This window comes from Cynocephalus volans, chromosome 10 (genome assembly GCF_027409185.1).
Source record: "Cynocephalus volans isolate mCynVol1 chromosome 10, mCynVol1.pri, whole genome shotgun sequence".
Lineage (NCBI taxonomy): Eukaryota > Metazoa > Chordata > Mammalia > Dermoptera > Cynocephalidae > Cynocephalus > Cynocephalus volans.
This window is the reverse complement of record NC_084469.1, coordinates 122,626,718-122,654,539: the sequence shown is the minus strand read 5'-3', so window position 1 is coordinate 122,654,539 and position 27,822 is coordinate 122,626,718. Positions and strand designations below refer to the sequence as shown.

The 27,822-nt window shown below is 39.2% G+C and overlaps 1 protein-coding gene across 1 annotated transcript in view; it reads left to right on the top strand.

Moving 5' to 3' along the window:
* WWOX (WW domain containing oxidoreductase) overlaps window positions 1-27,822 on the top strand; it is a 983,029-nt gene that overhangs the window by 272,563 nt on the left and 682,644 nt on the right. The window contains exons 7-8 of the mRNA XM_063110099.1: window positions 17,957-18,142; window positions 23,639-23,903. Of these exons, the coding sequence (XP_062966169.1) occupies window positions 17,957-18,142; window positions 23,639-23,903 (451 nt within the window). The remainder of the gene's footprint in view (window positions 1-17,956; window positions 18,143-23,638; window positions 23,904-27,822) is intronic.

Below are 27,822 nucleotides of genomic sequence, written 5' to 3'. Positions count from 1 at the left end.
CTCTACCTATTTGCCTATTCTGGACATTTTACATGAATGGACTCATACAATATGTGGTCTTTCGTGACTGGCTTCTTTCACTTAGCGTGATGTTTTTGAGGTTCATCCATGTTGCAGCAAGTATCTGTATTTCATTCTTCAGTAAGGCTGAAAAATATTTCATTATATGGACATACCAGTTTTGTTTATCCATTAGTCAGGTCATAGACATTTGGGTTGTTTTCACTTTGTGGCTACTCTAAATGATGCTACTATAAACATTATTCTCATTGTTTGGCACTGTTGGACGGCATCATGATGCTTGGGGACTAAAGGCATTGGAAGGAAAGGTAGCATGTCCACTGAAACCTCACCATGTGCTTTGACATTCTTCCCAAGCTCAACACCAAGACCCTTTCTAAGCCCCTCTTGAAGGAATGTCCTCTGGGACATACCCAGTGATCATCCAATTACTGAGGAAGCACTTGTCCTGAGGAAAAGTTTACAAGTCCACGATCATAGCTAACAGAAGACAAGATGTTGAGTAGTGACCCTTTTTTGGTTTAAGAAGTGACATGCAGAATCTAAGTTGGGCTCAAGTATTTTGTAAGACATTTTGTTTATTTGACCACTCCTGACCCAGGAAATAATTCTAACCAATCAGCCCTGGCTCCCTTTGGCACTGGGGTCCAGTTGCTTTATAGCTGGTGACCGGGGGCCACACCACTACCACATGTGAATTAATCCTCCACTCCAGAGCTGCATGCTGTGCTCTGGCACGGTTTTATTTCTTCATTAGCTATTCCCAGGGCCCAGGGAGTCCCAGAGGATGTCAGAGTACATTAATTTTTATCATAACATGGAATCTTTCAGGTCTGAATGGCAGCACACAGCTGTCAGGGGCTTTCTGAACTCTATTACAGCTCCATATATCTCTAGGCAAAACAGAGGAAAGAGGCGTCATTGGCAAGGGAAATGTACAAAATGCATGAGATGTTTTATTGTTTGAGTGACTTGACCATGTGCTGAAGCACATTCCCCAGACAATTTTTTCCTGTTGTCCATGTAAGTTTACCTCCGCCACCCCATATTGAAACCTCCTTCCTGCATTATCACTATAGAAGGTATGTTTTAAATAATCTCTCTTTGCATAGTGGCAATGAAATCAGCATCTGGTACTTATAACGATTCTATAAGTATATAAAAAATGAATGTTCCCTTCCCATGAATTTTCAGCAGAATTTATGCATCCATGTTATTGCAGAAGTTCATAAATAATGGCTTGTAATGCTTAATATGGCTTTATGTCCACAGAATGTAATTTTAATTTGAGGGAATGCTAATGTGTTTCTGGGAAGGCTAGTTATTTGTTCATTGCCTTTATTTTCTCACTTATCAACTGAGTACAATGCTTAGAAGGCTGCATTTTGCCTAGCGAGGAGGCCCAGGTAGTATTTTAACAGAAACACCATTGGCAAATGCCAGTGATCCGCTTTGTGCCAGGTCTTGTACCAGCCGCTACTTGGTGTGGAAGTTACACAGACCCTCCCACGAGGAAATGATAGTCACAGAGAAAGCAAAGTTTTCAGCTCCAACAGCAAATATGTTCTTTGTAGGTATAGCCAAGTAATTTACTGCCAGCTCGAGCCCTTCACTCAAGTTTTCTGTATACTTCTGATTACTTAGTAATGGATGTACTTTTTAAGGCCATGTGGACCCTTCATTTTATTACTGCTGCTACAGGCCAGCCTAATCCCATGAGCTCTGTGGACCATAAACGAGAGTTTCTCCAATTCTCATATCACTGTTTATCTACAAGACATGCACAGGCAAATATTCTATTTATCTTAACACATATTCAGTTTTTAATACCTCAAATGAGAGGAGCAACCCCCTTCAGCAGAAGTTTTTGTAAAGGACAAGGCTGAGAAATACAGACGAGTTGGTTTCCAGTGCATTTTTAAGAAGAAATATAGATGGTCCTTAAATTAGGCAAATGGTACCTAAATGGTGGTATTGTGAATAATGTTGACAGAAGGAGGGATTCTATTTAAAAAAAAACCAACAACACCCTGACTGTATGCAATGCTTTAAAAAACAGATAATAGCAAACTTAGGTGTGAGTGAAGACTCACAGCTTTCAAAAGTTGTAATTTATTTAATTTCCAGGGGTTCAGTAATTCAACAAATTTCTATTTTACATCAGGCATGGTCCTAGGTGTGGGAGCACAGGGTGACTTCAGATATAATGAAGTATATCTGTCCTTCAGTGTTTCTAGTCCATTGTGGTGACTTAGTCCATTTTGGATATGAGAAAACTGAGGGTCATAGAGAAATAACCAATTCCCTCATCTCTAAATAATTTCAGCCCAATCCCCCCATCTGCCAGCTTCTCCCCTTCCTCTATTTATATGACTAGTATTCATATTTTCTGGGTTTGTTACCGACAGATCAGGCTCGGCTTGCCCTCTCGCCTTAAACAAATGACCTGAAAGTCCAAAAGTTGATGCAAGGATTGGAAGATTTATTCAGATTACCGGTACTCAACTAAATGTCTAACCAAGCAAACAAAGAGAAAAGAGGAGCAGTGGGGTCCAGTTTAGCCTAGTCCTAATTGGTGGGGCCAACCTATTTCATTAACAGTAATTGATGAAAGCAGTTTTCCCCTCTGTTTTCAGCATAAATAAGAAAAGTATTGACTAGATTTAAATCAGAAAAACAAAGCATAGCCAGGAGCCCTCCAGGGTGCACCTGTACAGATGTGGATACAATCCAACCAAACAGAAGAGGGCTCAGAAAATCAGAGAAAAATAAAGAGAATAAAGCATTGCCTTGTCGGAATTTAGGCCAGGGACTCTAGGAGAGATCTGCCAGCAGCAGAGACGTGGGAGCAAAATAGTTCCAGTGGCCACTTGCCTCTTGCAGCTAGAGTCCTCTGTGGTGCCCAAAGCTTTCCAATTTTTACCAGTGGTTAAATTAGGCTCTTGGATTCCAAAGTCACAGAAATGAACAATGTACTCAACAGCAAAGCAAGCAACGCTTTATTAAAAGAGGAGATAGACTTATGCAGAAGGGGGGTAGCAACAGTAAAGCTAGCCCCGCCAAGGGGAGCTGTTCAGGGTCTTTTATAGGGAAAGGAGTTAAGGGGTGGCAGGCCAGTGTCACTGGAGGTGGTCTGTTCTGTTCTTCCTGGTTGCGTCATGGGCGCATGCTCAGTAGGCAGTGATGTTCATCATTGTCACCCCAGGAGGGTCATCGTACCAGTCACCTGGATGCTTTGTGCACAGGTGGGAATTCCTAAAGGGGTCTTAAGGTAAATCTGTAACTTTTACAATTATAGTAAACAAGCGTTGGGGAGGGGTTTTGCAACTCCGTAAATATCTGTTTCCTCTCTTATCTCAGTCTGTTTTGTCTGGGCAGCCCATGGGTAAATCATTTGCCCTGAGGGGTCTCATGACTAAGAAGTGGAAAAGTAACAAGTGTCCTCTGCAGAAAAAATGGAATCAGTTTGGTTCACAGGCCTAGCCTTACTCTCTTCCAGGTTGGCTTGTGGAGTTTACGAAACCCCATTTTGGCCTCCCAAGATTTCTTTCATATCACAATGTTTTACTTCCTTTAGGGCAACATCCTGATTCATTTTTCAGATGAACAAATGGGAATTTGCCAAGAGAGACTTTGGTTAACTGACATTTGCTCAATCTATGGGAGCTACGTTCAAATGAGTTACTAGGTCATGGGTGCAGTTGAAGTTATTTATTCTTACTCTCCGCACCAACCCCGTCCTAACCACACTTACTGTTGATTTCTGTTTTATTAAATATTCCCAAGAAGCCAGACACAGGGCAATAAGTACTAAACATAAAGGGCAAGAGAGAAATGGAAACAACTGGAGCCGCAGCCCCAAGGAGTCAGGTCTGCATTTCAGATATGATGCCAATTGCAGGAAGTGCTGTTAGTGGCACAATTATCAAATTGATGTATTTTTTTCTAGAAAACCATCTTGGAGAGGATGCAGATGTACTCCTGTCTTACATTCCCCCCATTTAGAATCAATGAGGTTGAGATTTTGCTGCTAGGACTGCACATGATGGGATGGGAAAATACAATCAAGATAATGGACATGAGGCAAAAATTTAAGGAAATAACAAAATCAAGAGTGTTTCTATTTTCTGTTAAGTGTACATACTGATGTTCTGGAATTCACTATAAGAAGTTGTAAATGGTGCATGAAATGAAAAATTCCTGGTGGTCTCCAGGGGATACAGCCAGTGCTGTGCTCTACTCCTAGTGATTGTTTTGGATTATTTTTTCTGTTCCAGCTGAAACAAACAAACAAAAAATTAATTAAGTGTGGCTAGGTTATCTTGACAGCAGAATACACTCCCGGTTAATTATTATTTTAATACTTGACAGTGTCTGTCAAGTTTTTGACATATGTAGGTCCTTTAAAATTTGGAAGCACAGCTGATGGTTATTGACCACCCAAGTTGGTATTAATTTTGTGTTGATATCTCTTGTTTTATTTGCTTTCATTCCTTGAGTATTTATTCAGGATGCTCTCTCCCAGAGAGCATGGGTATTTTATAAATGTGGAAGACAATTATATATTGCACGTATTTTATATCTCTGGATTACTGCCAAGTACCATATCCCTAAAGTAGTGCCGAACTTTCGGAAACACGTAACTGAGAAAAGAGAAAATGGCCTGTTTTAGGAACTATGTCAAGGCCAGTGCTAGACACTTGACATTTTTTTTTCCCCCCTATTCTCACTACTATGAAACAAGGTGGGCATTATCATTCCCTTCTCCAGGGGACACAGCTGTGGCTCAGAGAAGTGTTTTAACCTTCCTGAGGGCCACACAGCTACTGAGAGGCAGACTGCGGCTGCAGTGTTACCTCTCTGACCTGCTGAAATTGCACCGAGCAAAAGAATTCTTCTGTGAAAACATGATGATGCAAAAAATATCCTTTATTTAGGGATCCCCTTTCTCATTCATTCTCTCAATAAAATGATATTTATTGAGGGTGTCTTATGTAAAACAAAATTGCTCTGTTTAATTCTATTTTTTCTAAAGGATGCCCTTACTGCCACTTACGTTTTAATACAGTTTTCTTGAACTTGTCAATTATATATATATTATATCATGATTTTGGCAAAATCAGTACATCAGTGTGCTATTATTTAATGTGTAATGCTACCAATTTTTAAAATCATCCTCCACAAGAGTATCTATGAAATTGTGTTTGAGAGGCAGATTTATAGTATATTCGTATCTTTTAAAGTTCCCTGTATACTACCAAAACTCATCTTCAGCTTTACCAGTGGCACACATGCTGCATTTTGGGTAGCTGTGGCCTTGGTGGATTGCTGAAATATAGAACTTTCACTGGGCTTGAGGTTGCCCTAGAAGAGAATTGCTATGTTCAGTGTTGTGCTGCTTTTCATGAATTCATATTAAACCAGCAGTCATTATTTAAGTAGGGGTTCACCATGGAATTCTATAGAATTTTTCCCCTTCCTTTTCTGGGATAAAAGGCAGTTGAACACCAGGTAAGACTGAGAAATAGTTTTGTGTGGGACTGTGGGTCCTTAGGCCTTTCTGTGAATTTCAGAGTATTTCCAAATAGTATGAATTCTTGTAACTAACTCCAGAAATGTCCCAGATAGTGTGACATTCTGTCTCAAGGAGAAATTGGAAAGTATTTGCCTTTACATAATATTCCACTTAGCTCATTCTTTTGCTGTGTCTGAAATGGAATCCCCAAAAGCCATAATTGTCTTAACATTCTGAAGGGTGTTGATTTAACCTGCAGAATCCTGCTTCATTTTTTGGGAGCATATTCACAATTTCATTTATAAATCTTTCTTGTAACTCAGCCCCATGGTGGGTGCTACTGCTGCTCCTAGACACTTTTAAAGCACATTTTTCCTTCTCAGGTTTGAAATTACATGTCTGATTCTTGGGTTCCTTGATCCATATGGGCTGGTCTTGTCTCTAAAGCATAAATGACTTTGTGTCGATCATCTAGAACCAAATCAGCTTTTGCCCTCCTCAAGTCATTTTTTAGGTAATAATATGTTGCAAACAAAACATGGCAATGTAATGGCCTCTAGATCAATGTTATAGGGAAAATAGCATTGACTCAGAGGTATCCACTCAGATACGTACAAAAAGCTTACTACATGCCAGAACTTGGGCACACAAAGACTTCCTTCATTTTGGACATTGCTGGCTACTGTTAAAGATAACATGTGCACATATAGATTGTGGCACGTGGTAGAAAGAGTAAGTAATGTAGGAATGGACATGTACCAGAGGGAACTGAAGCCCCCTGGGAGATTCTCACACTCAGAAGTTGACGCTCAGTTTACAGTAAACACTCAGGATGTGCTGGGGTTGGGTCGTTGCCAGTTACAGGTGAGCAGACAGGCTGGACTCTCAGAATAGTCGACAGGGTTGAGAATGACAATGGACATTTGCTGAGGATACTGATGAATCCTGGCCCTGCCCAGATTGGTATCACTGGTAGCTGGTGCTTTGGTGGAGACTTGAAGGCCAGGGAACTTGGTAACAGCTGGATCTCCTGTCCCATGCAGCTGTCTACTGGTAATAAGTTGAAAGAACCTGTGTCCTTCAGTTATGTCTTCTTTCTGCCAACCACACTAGTGTTGACCTTGTAAAAAGCCTAGGGAAAGCTTTCAAGAATTTTTGAAGAGAGTGATATTGCTGCCCTTCCAGAGGCGGGCAAGGGCAAGGACTCTTAGAGGAAGGAGGAGTCTTCTGAGTAGCCCTTGGGAGGTGGGGAGTGTTGCAACTCGTGGAGTGAGCAGCTGGGACAGACCCATCCAGGTGGACCACCAAAGAAAAGCAGGTAAGCACTGAGTGTGATCAGAAAGTAGTGTGATAAAAATGTCATTAATTTCTCTCCTGTCCAGAAATTTCCATTTGTAACATCACAATGGATGAGAGCCAGTTTGGAGATCGATTAAAGTTCAAGGATCTTATTCTAATTTCTTTTTTTTTTTGTCTATTTGTTTTTAGAGATTTTTTGGGGGGTGGGGGGTGGCTGCCTGGTACAGAGATAGAACCCTGGACCTTGGTGTTATCAGCATTATTCTAATTTCTAAATACCATATTATATAGCGGCTGCTTTTAGCTGCACAGGGTGTATGCTGAACAATTCCAGAGGGTACCATTCAGACAAGCCACTGTCTATGTGCAAGCCCATGGCTCCACAGGAGTAAGCACTCCTATTCTCTTGTTTTAAAGCCTGTCTATTTTCATGGTTAAAACAGTATTTCAGGCAGATATTCTTGGATATGAGTTCTGGCTCCTTCAATTATGACAAGAAATATATATGAACCTCTATTTTCTCATCAGTAAAATGGTGATGATACTGGCTACCTTATGGCTTGCTATGATGATTAAAATAGAATATCAGCATACCAAGAACTACCCACAATGTGTCCTCAGTCTGGAATCATATGAAGGCCCCGTACAAGGAAAAAATATAGGCCTTTCAGTTCATATTTTCTAGGTCTACACTATCAAATAAACAGGCATTTATGGAATGTTCTCTATGACCAAAGAATCATGTGCAGTTACATATGATGACAAAACAGTGGGACTCCATCTCTTGTTATAACACTTATAAATAGGACATAAATTTATATAAAAGAGGGATTTTTCTGACAGATCAGAACATTCAGGTAGTCTTCACCAAGACTTGTTTGAGCAATTGCCTAAGGAATTATGCAGGTACTAACTGTTAAGCAAATTCATAGGAAGAGCCATTCTTTTGGTTGGGCTGGAAGGTTCCACTAGAAATGTGGGATTTGAGTTGGCTCTTGAAGGGACAGGGGAGAGTCAACGCTAATATAGTAGAGAGACATGGACCAAGTGTTATCTAGCCTTTTCACTGCTGTGTTTACCTGTTCTCTCTGCAGTTCCATTAATTTGTTTTGGGGTTTTTTTTTTTTTTTTTTTTTTTCTCAGTTATTCTTCTGGAATAAAGAGCAAGGACACTGTAAATAGTCCACAAATACTTTACTGAGTTCAGTTACATTCACCCGTTTTGCATGAATCACCTGCTGTGTGCAAGGTGCTCTGCAGGTCTTTCCAAAGATGAAGAGATGAATGAGACCCAGTTGCTTCAGTCCCACTGGGTGTAGCTCATACACAGACATGCAGGCAACTCATCCTGGGCAGGATGTGATCAGTGCTATTAGAAACACAAAGATTGCTGTTGGTATTTTAGGTGTATTAAGATTTACCCTTTTTGTTGTATAGTACTGTGAGTTGTGACAAACGCAGTCACAGAGTCCCCTCCATAAACAAGATATAGAACAATTCCATCACCCCCCAAAATTTCCTCTTTGCCCCTCTGTAGTCACTACCACACCTAGTCCCTGGCAAACATTGATTCTTTTTTCTGTCCCTAAAGTTTTGCCTGTTCCAGAATGTTATATAAATGGAAGTATTCCTTATGTAGCCTTTCTTAGTTTTCTTTCGCATAGCATAATGCATATAGTGTAATAATCTGTTGCTGCTAAGTTACCCCCAAAACATATCAACTTAAAACAGCAAACATGTACCATCTCACTCTATGCGTTTTCCATTGCTATTGTTTTTTTGTTTTTTGTTTTTTTTCCATTGCTATTGTAATTGATTACCACAAACCTATGGGCTTAAAACAACACAGAGTTATTATCTGACAGCTCTGTAGGTTAGAAGTTTGTCATGGGCCTCTCACTGGGTTAAAATCAAGTTGTGGGTGGGGCTGAGCTCCTTTCTAGAGATTCCACGGGATAATTTGTTTCCTTGCCTTTTGCAGCCTCAAGGGGCTGCCCAGGTCATCTTCAAAGCCAACAGTGTTACACTCTCTGACCTTCCTCAGTAGTAGCATCTCCCGCTAACCTCGGTTGGGAAAGATTCCCAGCTTTGAAGGACTTTTATGATTAGATTGTTGTCACCCAGATTATCTAGGATAATCTCCCCATCTCAGTCTCACCCTTGATTGCAGTCTGCAAAGTCTCTTTTACCTGGTAAGTTTAATGTATTCATTTGCTTTGGGGATTAGGTAGTGGACATCTTTGGGGAACCATTATTTTGCCTACCCCACTCGCCATATCTGTGGGTCTGGAATCTGGGCACAGTTTAGCCAGGTCTCTCTGGCTCTGGGGTCTCTTATAGGCTATAGACCAGGTGTCAGCTGGGATCATGTTCACCTTAAGGCTTGACTGAAAAAGGATCTAAGCTCACTCCTGTGGCTGTTCACAGGAATCAGTTCTTCACAAGCTTTAGACTGTAGGCCATAATTCCTCTCTGACTGTTGTCTGAAGGCTGCCCTTAGTTCCTTGCCATGTGGGCCTCTCCATAGGGCAGCTCACAAAATGGCAGTTGGCTTCCATCAGATTAGGCAAGCAAGAGAGCAAGAGAGGATGAGCCAGACAAAAGCCAGAGTCTTTTTGTAAACCAACCTCAGAAGAATTAGTCTGTCAAATTTTCCGTATTCTCTTGGTTAGGAGCAAGTTGCCGGGTCAGCCCATGCTCAAGGGGAGGGGATTGTATGAAGCCATGAATACTAAGAAGTGGGGATCCTTGGGAGTCATTGTAGAATCTGCCTACCATGGTGCAGAGATCATCCATATTGTTTCATGCATTAATAGTTTGATCCTTTTTAATGTTGAGTAATATTCCATTGTTCATCTGTTGCTAATGGATTTTCAGAGAGGGATAATCACAGTATAATTAGAAGGAAAATTTCTTGAAGGAAATAATGTTTGCGTGAGACCTTGAAAGCTGTTAAGAATTTGACAGAGGGAATATTGTGACTGAAGACCAAGAGCTAAGAAAGTGAGGGGTGTGTTGTGCACAGCAGATAGCTTAGCTTGGCTAGAGTACAAGAAGTTCACTCTTGGGGCTATTGTCTGGAGGGACTTGAATGTCTGCAAGAGGTGTTTGTGTTTCATTTAGTAGATAGAATTCAGCCAGTTTGGTGATGGGAAGTGAGTTAGGGGCAGAAAAAGAGATTGTGAATGGAGACAAATGTTTCAAAACTATAGACTAGACATGGGAAGAGAGAGGCTAGTGCACCTTGAAAGAACTCCAGGGTCAAGTGGGGATCTTTCTTTCTCTTTCCATCCCTCTCTCTCCTGTCTGTCTTTCTTTCTCCTTCTTCCTTTTCTGTCCGCTTTCTGTCCTTCTTTCCTGATTTTCTTCTATTTGATGGTCAGAAAGATTTGATTAGGCTAATGGGCAGCAAGAATAAGCCAGTGGGAAGGATTGAAAATGCCAGAAATCTAGAGGATAATCGATGGATGAGGCTCTTGAAGGGTTAAAGGAGGAAAGAAGCTGGAAGAAAACTTAGAGATCAGCTGTCTAAAAGGATGTAAGTGACAGCCTTTGGGCTAGGACCCACTTCTATTTGTTATCACCAACTAGTGCTCTTTCCAGTATGAACTACCACTTCAGGCTACACTAGCCAGAAAGCCTGGCTATATCATCTTGAAGCTTGGCCCTCTGTCACTCCCATTGATGACAAGTGCTGCCCACCAGTGAATAATTAGAACCCCACCCTCCTTAACTATGGAGGGCTTGTTCTCTGGCCCATAAGGAATGCATTGTCTCTCATGGGATTGCTGCTTTCTAAACACCATCCCCACAGTCAGCAGGCTCAGAGAATGCCCTGGGTCCACTCAACAGAGAGGTCAGGGCTTTATTGATGAGCAAATGAGAGTCACAGAGAGCCTATAGGCTTCTCTCTATTGGAATCTCCACTTCTATACAGAGGACAACCTTTGTCTGCCCTCAGTCACCCCTCACTGATCAGAATACACCCAAGAAGAAAAATATCAGTCCCTTAAAGTGCTGACTAATAACATCAGCTTTGGACTTGGAAAGATACTATTTTCGCTTCCATTCTGTCTTTATAGTTTGAACTTTCCTTTTGATACTCTGTAAATATTCATCATCTCAGAGCCTTTTGAATTGTGATGGCTTTTAGTCAAAACTGAGCAAAATGTGCCATTTGAATAATAAAAACCTCATTAAAGTGAAGCAAAAGGAATTCTTTTCCTTTTGTACATGCCAATTAAGTGTCTTTACAATTAAAAAAAAAAAAAGTCAAGCACTTTATAGTTTCATATTCCATAAGCCTGTTTTTAATTAATAGAGGTGACAGGTTTTAGGTACGGGGTACATATTTTGCCTCTGGTGTTGTGCAATTAACATTAATGAAGGGTATTAAAATTTGGTGAGAGAGGAAAGTGTTTCACAGGTCCTCTGCGGGTTCATGCCTCCAGGTTGAGGTCTTTGGTGGCAAGTTGCTTTGTTTGATGAGGTTTACATTTCCCTGAGAAAATGCAGGCAAGAATAAAGGTAACTAGAAGAGGCATTGTTGTTATTGAGATGTATGGTGTCAAAATTCCAAATGCCCTGGATTGTCGTAAAGACAGGTAAACACTGCAGAAAGCAGCTTTGAAGAATTTAATTTTCTCTTGTGGACAAAAGAGAAGGGTATAGAGACGGGAAGTAAGGAGCTGGCAGGTTACTGGGGCTTTGCTCGTCACTTTGTTTCGGAGGAGTTTGTGCTGCTGCTCTCAGTTTACAGGGAAAGAAACAGGTTTATGGATGTTAACTATCTAGCCATGAATCAAGGAAGTAAAACAACATGGCTGAGCCTGAATTTCTCTCAGAACTTGGTTCAATCCATGGCAGGGAGCTTATCTAAGAGACAAAATATTGTGCAGTAGCACTGAAGTCAGATGACCCTTTTGTTTTGTTTTGTTTTGTTTGTTTTGTTCTAACTCATTTATCACTTCTTTATTTTTGTTAGCTGTTTCTGATACTTAATTTCTGACCTCAAGGTATTTGCTTCAAATCCCTTGTTTTTCTCTCTGTAAAATGGTGATCATAATACATGTCACCAAGGGTTCATAAGAAGAAAAAACTCCTAACAAGTGCCTAACCCATAGTTAGTCCTCAAAAAAAAAAAGGAACAATAACTCTGGAAAGATGAACCAAATATTTCAGACACAACCTGAAAGGAGCTCAAATGTAAGTCATATATTCACTGTGCCCACTTTTTTTCCAATGGTCATGTGATACTACAAAATATGGATTATCCCTGGTATAAATAAATAGATTCTACTTTGATTTGAAACAGCATCTAATGAGTGCTGTAGATAGGCCAGATGCCTCAAAGCATTTTTGCCTATCTCTTCAGAAAGCACATGACCACTGGGGGGCTGTGCACTGACAATTTTGGTAGGTGCCATATGTGGAAAACAGGTATACCCAACCAAAGACAGCTGACCACTTAGATCAGGCAACAGAATGAATAAGATAATTTCTCAGTGAGACCCAGATTACCCAGTGATAATGAGATTTACATGAATGCTTAAAAACAACAACTGTGATTTAATACTTTTTTCTGGTTATAAAGTTAATTCATGCTTTCTACCAAGAATTCCAAGAATTAATATTAGTTCCTTACAACTCTTCTAAAAAATAGAAGAGGAGGAAATACTTTCCAACTTACTCTATGAAGCCAGTATTACTATGTTACCAGAACCAAAGACATCACGAGAAAAGAACACTATAGATTGCTATCACTTATGAATATAGATGCAAAAATCCTCAACAAAATATTAGCAAACCAAATCAAGCAATGTATAAAAAGGATTATACACCGTGACTAAGTGGGATTTATCCAAGGAATTCAAGGTTGGTTTAACATTCAAAAATCAATCAGTGTAATACACCATATAAAAGGATCATCTTAACAGACAAAAAAAAAAAAAAAGAACATTTGAAAAAGGTCCAACTCCCTTTTATGATGAAAGCTTTTAATAAACTTGGAATAGAAGGGCATTTCTTCAAGCTGATAAAGGGCATCTATAAAAAAGCCACAGCTAACATAATCCTTAATGCAGAAAGATTGAGTGCTTTTCCCCTAAGATCAGGAAATAAGACAAGGATATTTACTCTCACCACTTTCATCCAATATTCTACTGAAAATTCTAGCTAGTATTATTGGACAAAAGAAAAAAAAAGCAAAAAAGCAAAAACAAAAATGAATTCAGATTGGAAAAAAAGAAGCAAAACTCGCTCATGTAGAAAATTCCAAGAAATTTACTAAAAAATGAGTAAAACTAATAAACAAGATCAGCTAGGTTGCATGATTAAAGGTCAATATCTAAAAGTTAATTGTGTTTTTATACATTAGTAACGAAGACATCCCATGTTCATGGATCAGAAGACTTAATATTAAGGTGGCCATATTCTCCATTGATCTATACATTTAAAGTGAAAATAACAATTGACATTTTTGAAGAAATTGAAAAGCTGATCCTAAACTTCATATGTGTATTCAAAGGAGCATGAATAACTGAAACAAGCTTGAAAATAAAGAACAAAGTTGGAGGGTTCCCATTTTTCAACTTCAAAACTAATATAAATCTTCATTAATAAAAATGTCATACTGGCATAAGTGTAAAGCTACAGATAAGAGAAGAGAATTGAGATCCCAGAAATAAATCCTTGTATGTGGTCAATTGATTTTCAACAAGGGTGCCAAGACAATTCAATGAGTAAAGAATAGTGTTTTTAACAAATGATTGTATTGTTGGCTTAGGCAATGCTTTCTCAGATACAACCCCAAAACCACAAGTGACAAAACCACAAAGAAACAAATTGGATTTTGTCCAAATTAAAGGCTTTTATACTAAAAATTAAACTGTCAAGAAAGTGTAAAGACAACCTACAGAATGGGAGAAATATTTACAAATTTGATACCTGATAAGGAATTTGTATCCAATAGAAAGAACTTTTACATTCAGTAATAAAAAGATAAATAATTCAATTAAAAAAATGGGCATAGGATCTGAATAGACATTTCTCCAAAGAAAGTATGTGAATTTCCAATGATCACTGAAAAAGCTCAACATTGTTAGTCATTAGGAAAATGCAAATAAAGACCACAATGAGATACCACTTCATGCTTGCTAGGATGGCTAAGATAAAAAAGACAGATAAAAATAAATATTCACAAGTCTGTAGTGAAATTTGACTCCGAATACATTCCTGGTGGAAATATAAAGTGGAACAACCACTTTAGAGAACAGTCTGGCAATTTCTTAGAAAGTCAAACATAAAGTTACCATATGACCTAGCAATTCCACTTATAGGTATATTCTCAAGAGAAATAAAAACATACTTCTCCACAATATCTTGTAAATGAATGTGCATAGCAGCATTACTTACAATAGCCAAAAAGTGGAAGCAACCCAAATGTTCATCAGCTGGTGAATGGATAAACAAGATATGGTATACTCATACAATGGAAAATTTTTTGGCCATAAAAAGGAATGAAATTCTGATACGTGGTATGAAATGGATGAACCTTGCAAACATCATGCCGAGTGAAGGAAGCCAGTGACAGGGACTACATGTTGTGTAATTCCATTTATATGTAATATCTACAATGGGCAAATCTATAGGACAGGAAGTAGATCAGTGGTGTCATGGGGGTGGGAGTGGAGGTGCATATGGGGTGGTTAGTGACTGCTAATGGGGTTTCTTTTCAGAGTTATGAAAATGTTGTAAAATTAGAATGTGGTGATGATTGCACAACTCTGTGAATACAGTAAAACCATTGAATTGTACACTTTAAATAGGTAAATTGTATGGTATGTGAATTATAGTTCAGTAAAATTCTTTAAGAAATTAATTCATGCTTTTGGAAAATACCAAAAACCACAGGGGAAAAAAAAAAGAAAGAAAGAAAGAAAAGAAAGAAAGAAAAAAGGAAATAACTAATCCTGACTGCATTTATAGAAATTTGGGGGGCGGGGCAAGAGGGTATGAAGCGCACACAGAAAATTTAGTGTCCTGCTTTTTTAATTAAATTGAGAAAGTTTGAGAACCTCTGACTTAATCACTGCTTATTTATCCATTCTCCTGTTGCTGGGTTTTAGGTTGCTTCTAGTTCCTATACGATTTTACAATTTTAGTTCTTTTATATATTTATATATTATTACACATAAGCTTTTATATGAATTTTGAATAGTTCCTTAGGAAAGAATCTTGGAAGCTGTATTCGTTTCTTAAGGCTGCCATAACAAATTACCACAAATTGGGTGGCTTAACACAACCGAAATTTAGTCTCTCAGTATTGGAGACCAAAAGTCTGAAATCAAGCTGTCTGCAGGGTTGGTTCCTTCTGGAGGCTCTGAGGGAGAACCCATTTCATGCCCTCTTCCTCTCTTCCAGTGGCTGCCAGCAATCCTTGGTATTTTTTGGCTTGTGACTGTATCACTCCAATCTCTGCCTCTGCTTTTCCATCTCCTTCTCTTTGTGTCTCCTCTTCTCTTCTCTTGTAAGGACTCTTGTCATTGGATTTAGGGCCCACCTTAATCCAGGATGATCTCTTCTCAAGATCCTGAACTTAGTTCCATTTTTAAAGTCCCTTTTTCCAAATAAATTCACCTTTGCAGGTTTGGGGCCTACCATTCAATCCACTACAAAAGCAGTGGCCTGTGAAAAGGATGGGAGGGAGGCCTGCCTCATGGGCAGGCAGAATGCGGGAGCTTTTCATGGAGAATTAAAAAAACAACAATAAAACTGACTAAAAGTTAATCTGTTTTTTATCATCGTTCATTGGCAATTCTAAACATTATCGATGTTAAAATGCTGTCCTCAGTGGTGTTAACTGTTCCTTGGATCTGCCCCCTATGTCTGTACTCACTGCTGGGAAGCAGGATTACTTGGTGAGATAATGTGAATCTTTCTAATTCTCATGAGATACAATTTTTTCTTAATATCCAGGATATAGTAATATATATTCCCACCAGCTTCATACAAGATAATAAAAATATAATAATAGTGTTAATAATAAATTTGCTAACTTGATGAGTAGAACATACTTTATTTTAATTTCTGCGACTAGTGTAGTTGAACTTGTTAAATATTGCACTGGTTATTTGTAATCTAGTTTTATAAAATTTTAAAATGTCTTTGTCAATATTTCTGTTAGACTCGTAGAGTGTGTTTCTCTTTATACAGTGAAAATAGAGGGCCCTTATTGCATGTTTTGTCATTTTGTTCCTTTTTACATTTTTTTAGATAACAAATTATTTTAATCTTTATATAGACTTTTCTTTATGTTTTTCTTTATTGCACACCACCAGTGTTTGTGTTTTAAAAACTTGTGACCCTCAGGCTACAACCTTCCATGAGGATGGGAAAAAAATCAGATTGTACAAATGATGATAAATCTGTGACACTGAATTTAAAAAAAAATGATAGTATAGGAAAGATTTTATATTCTGTATCACATAAGAAATATTACCTACGAACTACTGACATGGAATCTGAACTCTATGAGAGAACAGCACCATCAGTTTCTAGCCCTCATTTTATAGGTGGGAATCAGAAGCTCGAAGACTTGGGGGATTTGTTTGAAACTGGGACAAAAATGGAGATCTTTGAATCTTAATCCAGAGCTCCTGTCTCTTTCTCTCTTATTTGATATGTTAGCTAAATTTTTGAAATGCTTTTTAAATTTTTCTTCAAAGTCTTTGATTGCATTTTTTCCCTATTGCAAAGACACCACAGTTAATTATTGAAAGAAATGAAGAAAATACAGTTAAACTCAGAAGACAATTTAAGACACTTTGGGTTCCACCCACCTTTTGGGACACCTACTCTTAATATCAGTCATTACCTCTCTCTCTCTCTCTCTCTCTCTCTCTCTCTCTGCGAAACCATGCAATATTTTATGTTTTGTTTTACAACATGAATGTTTACAGGGTAAATAGATTTGTTTGTTGCCATTTTAATGGCTGCATAGTATTCTATCATATGAATGTATTCAACTTTATTTAATGATTTCCCAATTGTATATTTAGTTTACTTCTAATTTGTTGCTTTTATGTTGCAATCACAAGCACTGTGGATAGCCTTGACTATATCTCATTGTACAATTCTTATTAGTACATTAGGATGATTTCCCACAAGTATAATTTCTTTATGAGTATTTAGGATTTTCATTCACATGAAAGGCTTACTTTTATTGTTGATAATTGTTTTATGAAACAAATTAAATATGTACAAGAGAAGAGAAAATATTATAACATACCTCCACTTACTTGTTGCTAGGCTCATTCTAAAGTGTAGATTTAATCTGACCTCTAAAAGGAATATATTCAAACAATAAGAGCTGTCTCTTTAGACAGCATTTCTCCCTTGATATGTTTACTTAGCACCCACTAACTGCAGGATCCTGTGTCAGCCTTTTTTACAGCATATTTTCTCCTTTATTCCTCATACCTACTTTTAGGGTTATTTTGATTTACAAAGAAGGTGAGAGTTGAATGAATTAGGAAGCACAGAGTTTATTAGGTGGTAGAACCTTTGTTCCGACTATGGTGACCAACTCGTCCTGGTTTGCCCAGCACAGTTGTGGTTTTAGCTCACTCCAAGTCCTGCACCCCAGGAAACCTCTTGTCGAGCTCTTTTACCTGCCCGTAATCCTGCTGACTGGGCTCACAGACCCCTCACATTCAGGTCTATGAGCTAGGTAACCAGCAACAAGGTCCTTGGAGCCGAAGGTTTGAGAGCATGGCCTCACGTGGTGGATGCCCAGGGCAGTCAACTCCAGCCAAGCCTCCACACCTTGCATATGCACTAACTCCACCCACACACAACTTATTTACAAAGAATGTGCCACACCACCCCCAACTGGACCTAAGGCAGGGGGCCTGATTAAATTATTCTATTTTCCCAACACCTCTCATTCCTAGTAACCCAGCACAGCTGCCCACTCAGAGCAATGCGACAGTCTAGGGTATCCCATTTCTAACTGTTTGAGATTAGAAGACAGTGAAGAATTGATTATTCTGCAGGGAGTATGGATTATCTTGGGTTTTATGGTGTTTATGTCCATATGATGTTGTATGTTTTATTTTTCAGGCCTCTTCATGTGCTCGTGTGCAATGCAGCAGCTTTTGCTCTACCCTGGAGCCTCACAAAAGATGGCCTGGAGACCACCTTCCAGGTGAATCACCTGGGGCACTTCTACCTGGCCCAGCTCCTTCAGGATGTTTTGTGCCGCTCGGCCCCTGCCCGTGTCGTTGTGGTCTCCTCGGAGTCCCATAGGTAGGTGGGTTATGATTGGATGTTTTTTCACTTGTCCCCTTCCTTGCACCAGCTAATATTCCCCAAAGGCTCTCCTGAAAATAATTGTGATTAGTCTTACTCTGAGAAGCGTGGGTGTACTCAGCCTGGCTTACTTAATTTTTCTAGGTCTTTTTTGTTTGTGTGGTTGCGGGTGATTGTTTGGGGGGACTGTCTATAGCAATGTAGATTGTTTTTACAACTATACTTCAAGCTCCTCATTGATTTTGCTTAGAGATGGAATAATAATTGATTAAATCTGAATGGCATGACCTTTATTGATTTGTAATTCAACAACTTCAACATCTTACCAAGAAGAATGTGCAGTTATTCTAGCAGGAGAAACAATGCAATTAAAGACTGCGAGATGAAATCCAATTGTTTTATAATGAGAAATTAGGGAATTCAATGCAGACATTAGCTGTGTAATTGTAGAAAGGGAAGTACTGTAGTTACAACATATTAGAAATCTGGCCATGCCTCTTTTGGTTAAAATTTCAATTAAAACATCAGATGGCACTTCTTTTCTATTACCATTAGGAGAATATTCAATTGACTAAAAAGACATTTGAAAATTTCATCGTATTTTCAGCATATTTGTTTCTGGAGTTGGATAAACAACTATTTGTCTAAAGAGAAGTACTCAGAAAAGACAAAGGACTTTCTGGGTGAGGCTAGATTTGATACTTGTTAGGGAGATTTATCTTTTGCATTTTCTTGGGGTGTGTATGGGGGTGGGGGAGCTTTCCTTCTTAGCAGCGTAGCTGGAAAAAAAAAATGTGCAAGGGCCTATTTTTTTCTCCTTCTTCTCCATCTTAAGTCCTGAAATGTTTTAGTGACCCAGAATGAAGCTTATTTTTTTAATCATACTTCCATAAAATGTAACCCCTGGGACTTGGAAGAGAGAGACCAGCCAAGGGTTAGCTTGAACCCTTTATCACTCCCAAACACAGGGGCTTATGGTATAAGTGACACACTGCAGATAGATTTACTTTTACCATTTTAAATTTATGGTAGCTGAAATGAAAGGAAAATGCCAGTAATAATCCTCCCCCGTGTTAAAAGACATGAAACATCTAGTAATTAGGTGGTAACAAAATCTGGACAGCCTTATCTTTGCAAATCACACCAGGTTTGTGAAAGAAAGTGGAGGGGCCCTGTGAAGGAGCAGGGCGGCTACCGCGGGGGTGGGAGGGAAAGCGAGCTCCGGAAATAAATCTGCCAGCCCCGATGGTTTGCCAGATGTGGAGGGCACCACGGGATATGTTTAAATGAGCTGGTATTTAATGGGAGATTATGTGGAATTGTCAGCTGCTGGCTTCCCTTTGTAAATCTGCATCTCGAATGGCATTTCATGTGATGTCCTTGTTCTCTCCTTAACTACATTGTAATTTGTGCCTACCTTGGAGATCCGAATCTTAATTTCATTTTAAAAAAAAGTGAATTTGGAAGGATCTAATTCTCCTGAATTAGATCCGTTTTAGTTTATAAACAAGGCCTTCCTGAAATGTGTTATCAGGCCCACTCCTGTCTGATGACGGGCACTGGTTTTCTACTTGCCAGTTATCCTTTTCACATTATTAAAGGTTATTTTTACACAATGTTAATTCCCCCACGCTGGCTTGTTTATGACACATGTACTGCATCCCTCAGCTCCCAAGCACAGATACTGGGTGCGCAGGCAGCACGTGAAGGCACTTGCTCACTACTCAAGGACCCAGAGCCCTAAACCCTGTTGTAAAATGCAAGTGTTGATGTCTAATTACCTCCATAAACCTTGGTGGAATCTCTTCCTTGGACTCAAGACCCCCCGTTAGGGGAAAAATAAAGTCCTGTGTTTGCAGAAAATGTGATACCAGACTGCCCCAAGGCAAAATATTTATTAGCCTCCCTGTGTTTTCATTGTGTTTTAGTTACTTATCTGGAGTCTAAGCAGGTGAACTGAGTTTCTGCATACCTAAAATACATCATATTGAAATGAGAACTTGACTTCCTCGCTGTGAAAAATTTTTGATAACAATTAAAATAGAATGAAAAGAGCAGAGTGCTGGCTGAACAACTGTAAATGGCTGCAGCTGTGTGTGGTGCCAAACTGCTACACACACACGCACATGCAATCACACGCACGCGCACACACGCAATTTCTGATGCAAATTCAGTTCTATTCTTTAAACATACTAGCTTTTGTCTACATAGAATCCAGCCCCATTATTTTAGTTTGGGAATTTAAAAAATCCTCAGTTTAAGAAGAAAAAAAAAAAAGAGCAATATATATAGAAATACAGGATAGAGGTTCCCCTCAAAAAGCAAATGTTAATGTCCAGAGAGTAAATGTTAGTGTTTACTGTACTGGTAAGGGATAATTCTATTAAGACATTATTGTTTCGCTTTGTTGGTTTTTCAACTTGCAAATAGAGCAGGCAGCCTTTGAAGAGTTATTTTACTGCCTCTTGATCAGAAAGGTGAACATGGTCATTTTTCAGGACACCTGCTTTGGCGCAGAGGCATCAGAAAGCTAGCCTGTATGTCTCACTTCCTGGAGGACTGTTGGTGCAGTTGGTCAGTCCTCAGACATGCGTTTTGTGCGCAGAAGATGGCAGGAAAGAAAATCAGGAATCGGCTTCATGTGGGAGGGGCTGTTTGCAGAGAGAGAGCCTGATATTCAGCTGCTGGTGCTTCTAAGTCTTGAAACTGTCAACCTGGTTCTGTTTAATTTCTCATCATGGCTTTTTTTTTGGTCTTGTTTCTAGATTAGGTACTAGGAAGGAAAGACTTTTCTCTTCTCAGAAGTGTAATCGACCCAGTGCTCTCCAGTCATGAGATGCTTCTGTGTTGCCCTTAAAAGCCAAAGCAGGGAACTTATTCTAAATATTACAAAGTGCCACATGCAAATATTAATGAAGATCATAGAAGATTTGAACCTAGTGGTCAGTTTTTCCCTTCAAGCGAGAGTCGACACAAGGCTTTTTGTCATAAGGGAAACCTGGCCCTTAGTTTGAAATTTCAAACCTATGATCAAACTTCAATTCTCTAATTCTGTATTTAGTCCCTGCTATGTGTCAGGCACTGTGCTAGGCATGCAGGAGTCTCACTGTCTGCTTTCCAAAAATTCACAGTCTCGCGTTGGAACCAGGTGAACACATGACTTGCAGTCTGGTGTGATAATGACAGAGGTATAAGGTACAGACCACAGAGGTGGTGTAGTTAGCATCACTACTGATCTTGGAGGGGCAGCAGTTGCATTGAACATTAGGTATGACATTACGGACTGGGTCCTGGGGAGTGGATACTTAATTCCCATGGAAACATGTATTTCAATATGTTTTGCATGGCTTCTTTCAATTAATCCACCACTACCACCCAAGAAATTATTGGGACAACTAGCAATGGGAGAGTTAGTTAGGGAGAGCTTCCTGGAGGAAGTGGTGCTGGGTTGGGTTGAAATGCCAAGAAGTGTTTCCAGCAGCAGTTAATGACAGAAGAATAGAGCGTCAGAGTGAAGAGTGTAATATTTATTCTGCTCCTTTTAGATATTGTAGAAATCCTTGATGCTCTTTTCTGCCCCAAGTAGGTAGAGTTTCCAAGCTATGCCCCATACCTTGGATCACTGGGTTCTCAGCCCAACAGTCTCTTTTTGTGACAACTCTTCTGTAACACCTTATTACTGTGTTGAAATAAAGTTCAGAAATAATATAACCTTTCTCGCACAAATATATTTTAATTCAGTGTGATAGCTTAACTGTAAGATAAAGAAAAAATAAATGTGAAACAAAATAGCATGTGTTTCAACATGTAAATGCTTGGGCAGGACTACAGGAAAAATACTCAGATGTGTGTGTCCATGCATAAATCACCTCATGTGGGACCCTCACAAATGCAGACTGTTAACAGGTATGTGGTATTGCAACTCCACTACCACCAACATTGAGTCAGTCTTCACCCTTCACCACAGATTCTGGAAGCGCATTCTTTCCTCATTTTCGTAGTTGTTGCACGACACTCCTGGAAATTCCACACATTAAAGCTGTGTGTATTTGTAAAATGCAGCTAGGCTCTGGGCTCCAATAATTACACTCAGGCTTTTCATCTGTGTGAGTGTCCAGTGGGGCAGTCTTCATTGAGCAAGACTCCTCCTGCATTGCAGAACATCTACCATCCCTGGCCCCCGCTAGCTATCATTATGACAACCAGAAAAAAGCCCCCGTAAATTTTCAAATTTCCCACTAAGTTTCACTGCCTTGGATGATTAAACTGGGAAATGTGGGCTCTTCCTGTGGTTTGAACACTTGGAAACAGGCAGCCAACAATTAGTTTCAAGGTCTCATTGCCATATCCTTATGACATTTCTGGCCCTTGGCTTTGTTGATAACTTTAGAGGAGCAATGTCATTTAACACTAGAAATTGGATGTCACTGGCTGAGTCTTGGAGAAGTGATGTTTAATTTCCATTAAAACATGAATTTCATCTGCCTCTGTGATGCTTTTCTTGGTCTTAGCCCAACCTGAACTGCTCACATTAAGCAACAAAAAGATTATTCCATTTTACTGTTTGCTTTTTGTTTTCCATAGCAGTTTTCTAGAGTATTCTCATTATGCTTCCTTACTACCCAGTGCCCGGAGTAAATTTAATGAAGCAAAATATGAGGGATCCTTACACAAAGATGACATTATTTAGAAAATTCCTTTTGTTTATTATGATTTTTTTTTTAGGGCCATGACTACTTTGTTTTTATTATAATAAAAGAAAGAAAGAGAAGGAAAGAGAGTAAGAAAACAAAAGAAACAAACAGCTGGTGTTTAACGACTCCGTCAGACCCAATTATAAAACATCAACTAGTTACTTTGATTTGTGTGCATCAGTGCCGTGGGTGTACTTAAAAACATTAGACTCTGCCAGAACTCATTTTGGCTTCGTTTACATTTATCTTTAAAACATATAAGACTATTGATGGCACCTCACCAAGGTTATAACCCCTTTATAATCATTAATTTTTAATCTGGAAAAGAGTCTTGGAGGCAGCAAGACTCGTCTATATTTACTTGGATGCACAAGTGAAAATATACAGGACTCAAGCGTTGGCTAAAATAATCCAGGAAAGCCCCGTCAAAGGTTAGGAATGTGATATCTTTCTGTTTCCAAAAGCAGCAGCCCTTTATTTAAGATGCTTTTCCATTTAATTTAATTATCCTTGAACTTCCTGTTAAAGGTTTTGAAAAATATATGTTAGGGGTGGGGGAGTTTAGCTTGTTAAAACTGCCACATTTATGAGTGTGGGCCTTTGCTAAACCCATCTTTGGATCCAGTTGGTTTGTATTGTTAAATCCCCGTTGTTGATTTTTAAGGGAAACTTTGTTTTGATGTGCATAGTATTGAGTTTTCAGTAGTTGCTGCATAGTTCCCTTTGATTTCTAATAAAAATAAAAGGCTCTTTGAGAAGTCAGAGCTTGCTTGCTTCATGTCATATTTCTGTGTTTTAGATTTACAGATATTAATGATTCCTCGGGAAAACTTGACTTCAGCCGCCTTTCTCCATCAAAAAATGAATACTGGGCCATGCTGGCTTACAATAGGTCCAAACTCTGCAATATCCTCTTCTCCAATGAGCTACACCGTCGCCTCTCCCCGCGTGGGGTCACGTCAAATGCAGTGCACCCTGGAAATATGATGTACTCGTCCCTTCATCGCAACTGGTGGGTGTACACGCTGCTGTTTACCTTGGCGAGGCCTTTCACCAAGTCGATGGTAAGTGAATGGCTTCTGGCGCCGTGGGCACCATCCATGTGCCTCTAGGAATGGGTCCTATAGAAACCCAGACACACGTGTTTTCTTCACCTTCTTGGCTCGTGTAATGATGTTTCTGGTCTTGTTAATAAAGTCATCAGGTCTGTTAAAGCCATTGGAAAGGGTGCTTGAAGCATATACGTCAGCTTTAGATTAAATCTGTTTCTCTCAAGGTGACTCATAGGGCTGGATAGAAGAGATGGGTTTTCAATATCGTGTTGAGTATGGCTGAAAGTCTTGAAATGATGATTTGTTTTCTTTTGATATGATTTTGTTTGTTTGTTTCAGAAACTTTGAAAATCTATGTTGTTGAGCACAGCACTTGAAAACTGTTTTTTGGTAGTAGGTGAAAATCATGGATTTGTGATTATTGAATTATCAGCAGATGTGATTCCTTTGTTTCCATTTAGAATCTGTATCTGATATTCCAAATTCTTCTTTTCATGGGTGCAAACCTCTCCCAGAGAATCCTTTGCTGGCTAAAAGTATGCTCTCTTTATTCTTTACTTCCCCAAAGATGGGATCCTTTTGGATGAGTCACATGACTGAGTTTAGGTTTGGAAAAGTTCACAAAGGTGAAGATGAAGTTTTTACAATTTTGGTGATGGTTTATCAACCATATATAGAAACTTCTTCCATGAAAGCATTTTAGTAAGGAAGTAATTTGAATGAAGAAAGCACATTTTACACAACGTATTTGTTAGATTACTTTTCTAAACCACAGGCTTTTAGAAATGTTTTCGTTTTAATGGACTCCAGTATTCCAGCTACCCAGAATTAACATCTCCTCCACAGAAATGACCCTTTCCCCAAACACATCTTGGCCTTTAGACGTATCACAAGTCCAACATCTCATTCTCCAGTTGATCTCACAGCCTCCAGATATACTCTGCCTTCTTCTCCTGCCTTCACTCCCACCCACCGTCCTTAACCCTCATGTTTGTGGAGGACTGTTAAAACCACAGCAACAATCTTTTAGAGTAAGTGCATCTTTTATTCTAATCTCCCAAGTGGTTCTTATTCAAAGTAAACAGATATAGTCCAAGAGTTGAATACTGATCAGAGGATTATGGAGAGTGGGGTTGATATTTAGAAAGTTCAGCAAACCCTGGAACAGCACGGATCCACTCATACATTGATTTTTTCCAATAAATGTATTGGAAAATTTTTGGTTAGGTATGTCACGAATGCATGACATTACCTAGCTAAACAGTTAAGCAGCCTACCTAACAGCAAGCTGTTACTTGGGGCATGGGGCACGCAATGCAGCCGGGCCCCAACCCAGGGGAAAGCGTGCAACTTACTTAAGTAGTGTTATACTCAGATTTCTGACTGCATTGAGGTTGGGGGGATTTGGCATCCCTAACCCCCTGTGTTGTTCAATGGTCACCTGTAAATGAGGGACACCATTTCACTTGGATCACAGAGTTCCAAAATTTCCCCATTGCTTTGCTCTTGATGATTGCATAAGTGTTGGCTTTCCACACGTGTCTCTTTGACCATGGTTATGCTTCCTGCTCTGTTAGGTCCTTCAACTGATTTGGTAAGGAGGAATATGGGTCCAGTGCCATTTACACAACCATGGATGAGTTGCTCAACTTTAGGAAGGCAGAGAGGAGAGAGGATCGTTCTTATTTTCTGCTAGCCCAGTGCCTTCAGGACCACGGCCAGTCATCAAATATGATTTGTGATCTTTGTGCCTCCAGTCTTCTCACTTGTGTTTGTTCATTGGTGGGAGCTAAGAAATTCCTTTCTGTGACACTGGAGAGTTTTGTTTTTTGTTCTTCGAGAATGTCCCTAATGATGTGAATGAATGTGATGGGAAAGACTTGGAGATGGGTCTGTGACTGTATGGAATTTGATGGAGGATAATGTAACAATCTCACCAATTGTTGTGGACTCCAATGGACGAGGACTTGTTGAGAATAAATGCTAGAAACTTATTCTGCAGCCTGATCCCAGGGCTTATGGACTCTGGACAAGTGCAGGTCGGGGGAGAAGGAAGACAGGTTCTGGTAAAATAAAGGTGGGGGTAAATATTCTTGTTTCTTGGGGAGGGACCTGTTATTTGTCCAATATCTAATATAAACTGTGCTTTGCAAAGCTGAGCTTGATTGTTGGCTCATTGTCTCTAACAGAAGGATTTCTAAAAAATCTCAGTGAATTATGTTGGGGGAGGCAACTGTGTCACGATGTCAGAGTGTTGCTGTTTGAGGAGTGAGTGTGTCAGGACTCAAGCCATAGCGGGGTGGACTTTCCATATTCCTGTCCCTCACCAATTGGAAAACAGCACCTTTTTATATGCCACAAATGGACTTTTTTAGATAAGTATAAAAATTAGGAAGACTATGGAATATGTAGCTAGGTTTAGGTTTTTATTGAAATTTTCTCCAATAATATCTTTATGTATTTAGCTGTTTTGTGGTATTTTTTAGCTATTAGGGTTCTGTATGACTCAGTTTACGAAGAGGTGGAACAGGTACTCTGGATTTATGTGAAACTCACAGCCCATCACTTCTCTTTCATCAACATTTAGTTCTCTGTGTATTTGGGGAAGGAACCAGCATGAGCGTATATCTGGGGTTGGTCAGTTTCACTAGTTGGATAGACTGGACCGATTGGAAAATCACTCTCATATGCTGTCCTCCCTGTGTGGCTTGGCATTGCTTCCAGCATGATAAGGCATTTGTTTCTTGGACAAAGGCTGCACTTCTGCCATTTAATGCAAACATATTTTTGGATGTAAACCATGTAGTAGCATCCCCATTCCCACCCTCTGTAAAGGTTGGGTTCCTAAGTGCTGGTGAAAAAGCTTAGCATAGATGCAATCTCCTCATTGCCAGATGGCCAGCGCTGTTTCTGCTCCCTATCCCCTTCTGCGTTTCACTTTTGAGAAAGTGTCTTCCTTTTGACATGAGTGTTGCTGGAGTAGACATTCCATTCGCGAGGTCAAGAGAACAAGTACAAGCCGGCGTTGTGCTTAGAAGCCGTGTCTTCACTTCTCCACTATAGCCGGCTCCCTTAAGTATTAAACAGCAGTATGCTAATATCAACGTCCCTTTTTTATTTGCTGTGACTTGCTGTGACTACGGTGATTTTAGTTACAGTAATTAGGTCACCCTTCATGGAGTCAGGCTATTTTAAGTGCCTCTTTAAGGAATATTGTTGCAGATCAGTAATTTTACAATTGGATGTTCTTGTGCAACTTTATTAAATGTAATCTGTCTTTTAAATGTTGCCCTTTTACAGTTATACATTTCTAATTGTTGCTGTAAATGCATTATCACTTTGAAATTAATTAATTTTTCCATTTTGGCTGCCTGCAGTATAATAATCACTAATGAGAAACTCGTAGGGATTAAATTTCAGCACAGCGACCCCTACTGGTAAGACTATGTCTCTGCCACCCTCTTTCACTTGAGGTACAGAGGACCCGACAAGTGTATGAGGGAGTTCTCGGGGAGAAATGCTTGTCCCGCCTCCCTCCAATTTGTGATAAAATAAAATAAAAGTAGGCAAAATGGAAATAGGGTTATTTTTTAATGTTGTACAAAAAAAAAAAAAAAGATGCAGTATTCTTTAGAGATGTTTCTGAAACATCTTAAAGTTTGCTAAGAGCTTTCTAATAATGAAGTCACATAATGTGTGCATAATATGTTTATTTTTCTGTTTCTCGAACTCTCTTTAATGCAATTAAAATACTGTAAAATTATATTTTGCATGTCATGTATTAATATGTATTGTATGTTTATATATATTATATTTATATGTACATATTACTTTATGGGGTTTAATTTTAAAAGCCAGGAATATTTTCTTGACATGAGAGATTTTCAAGCGTAATTTTGGCTATTTACAATTGTTGCCGTGTGTGATTATT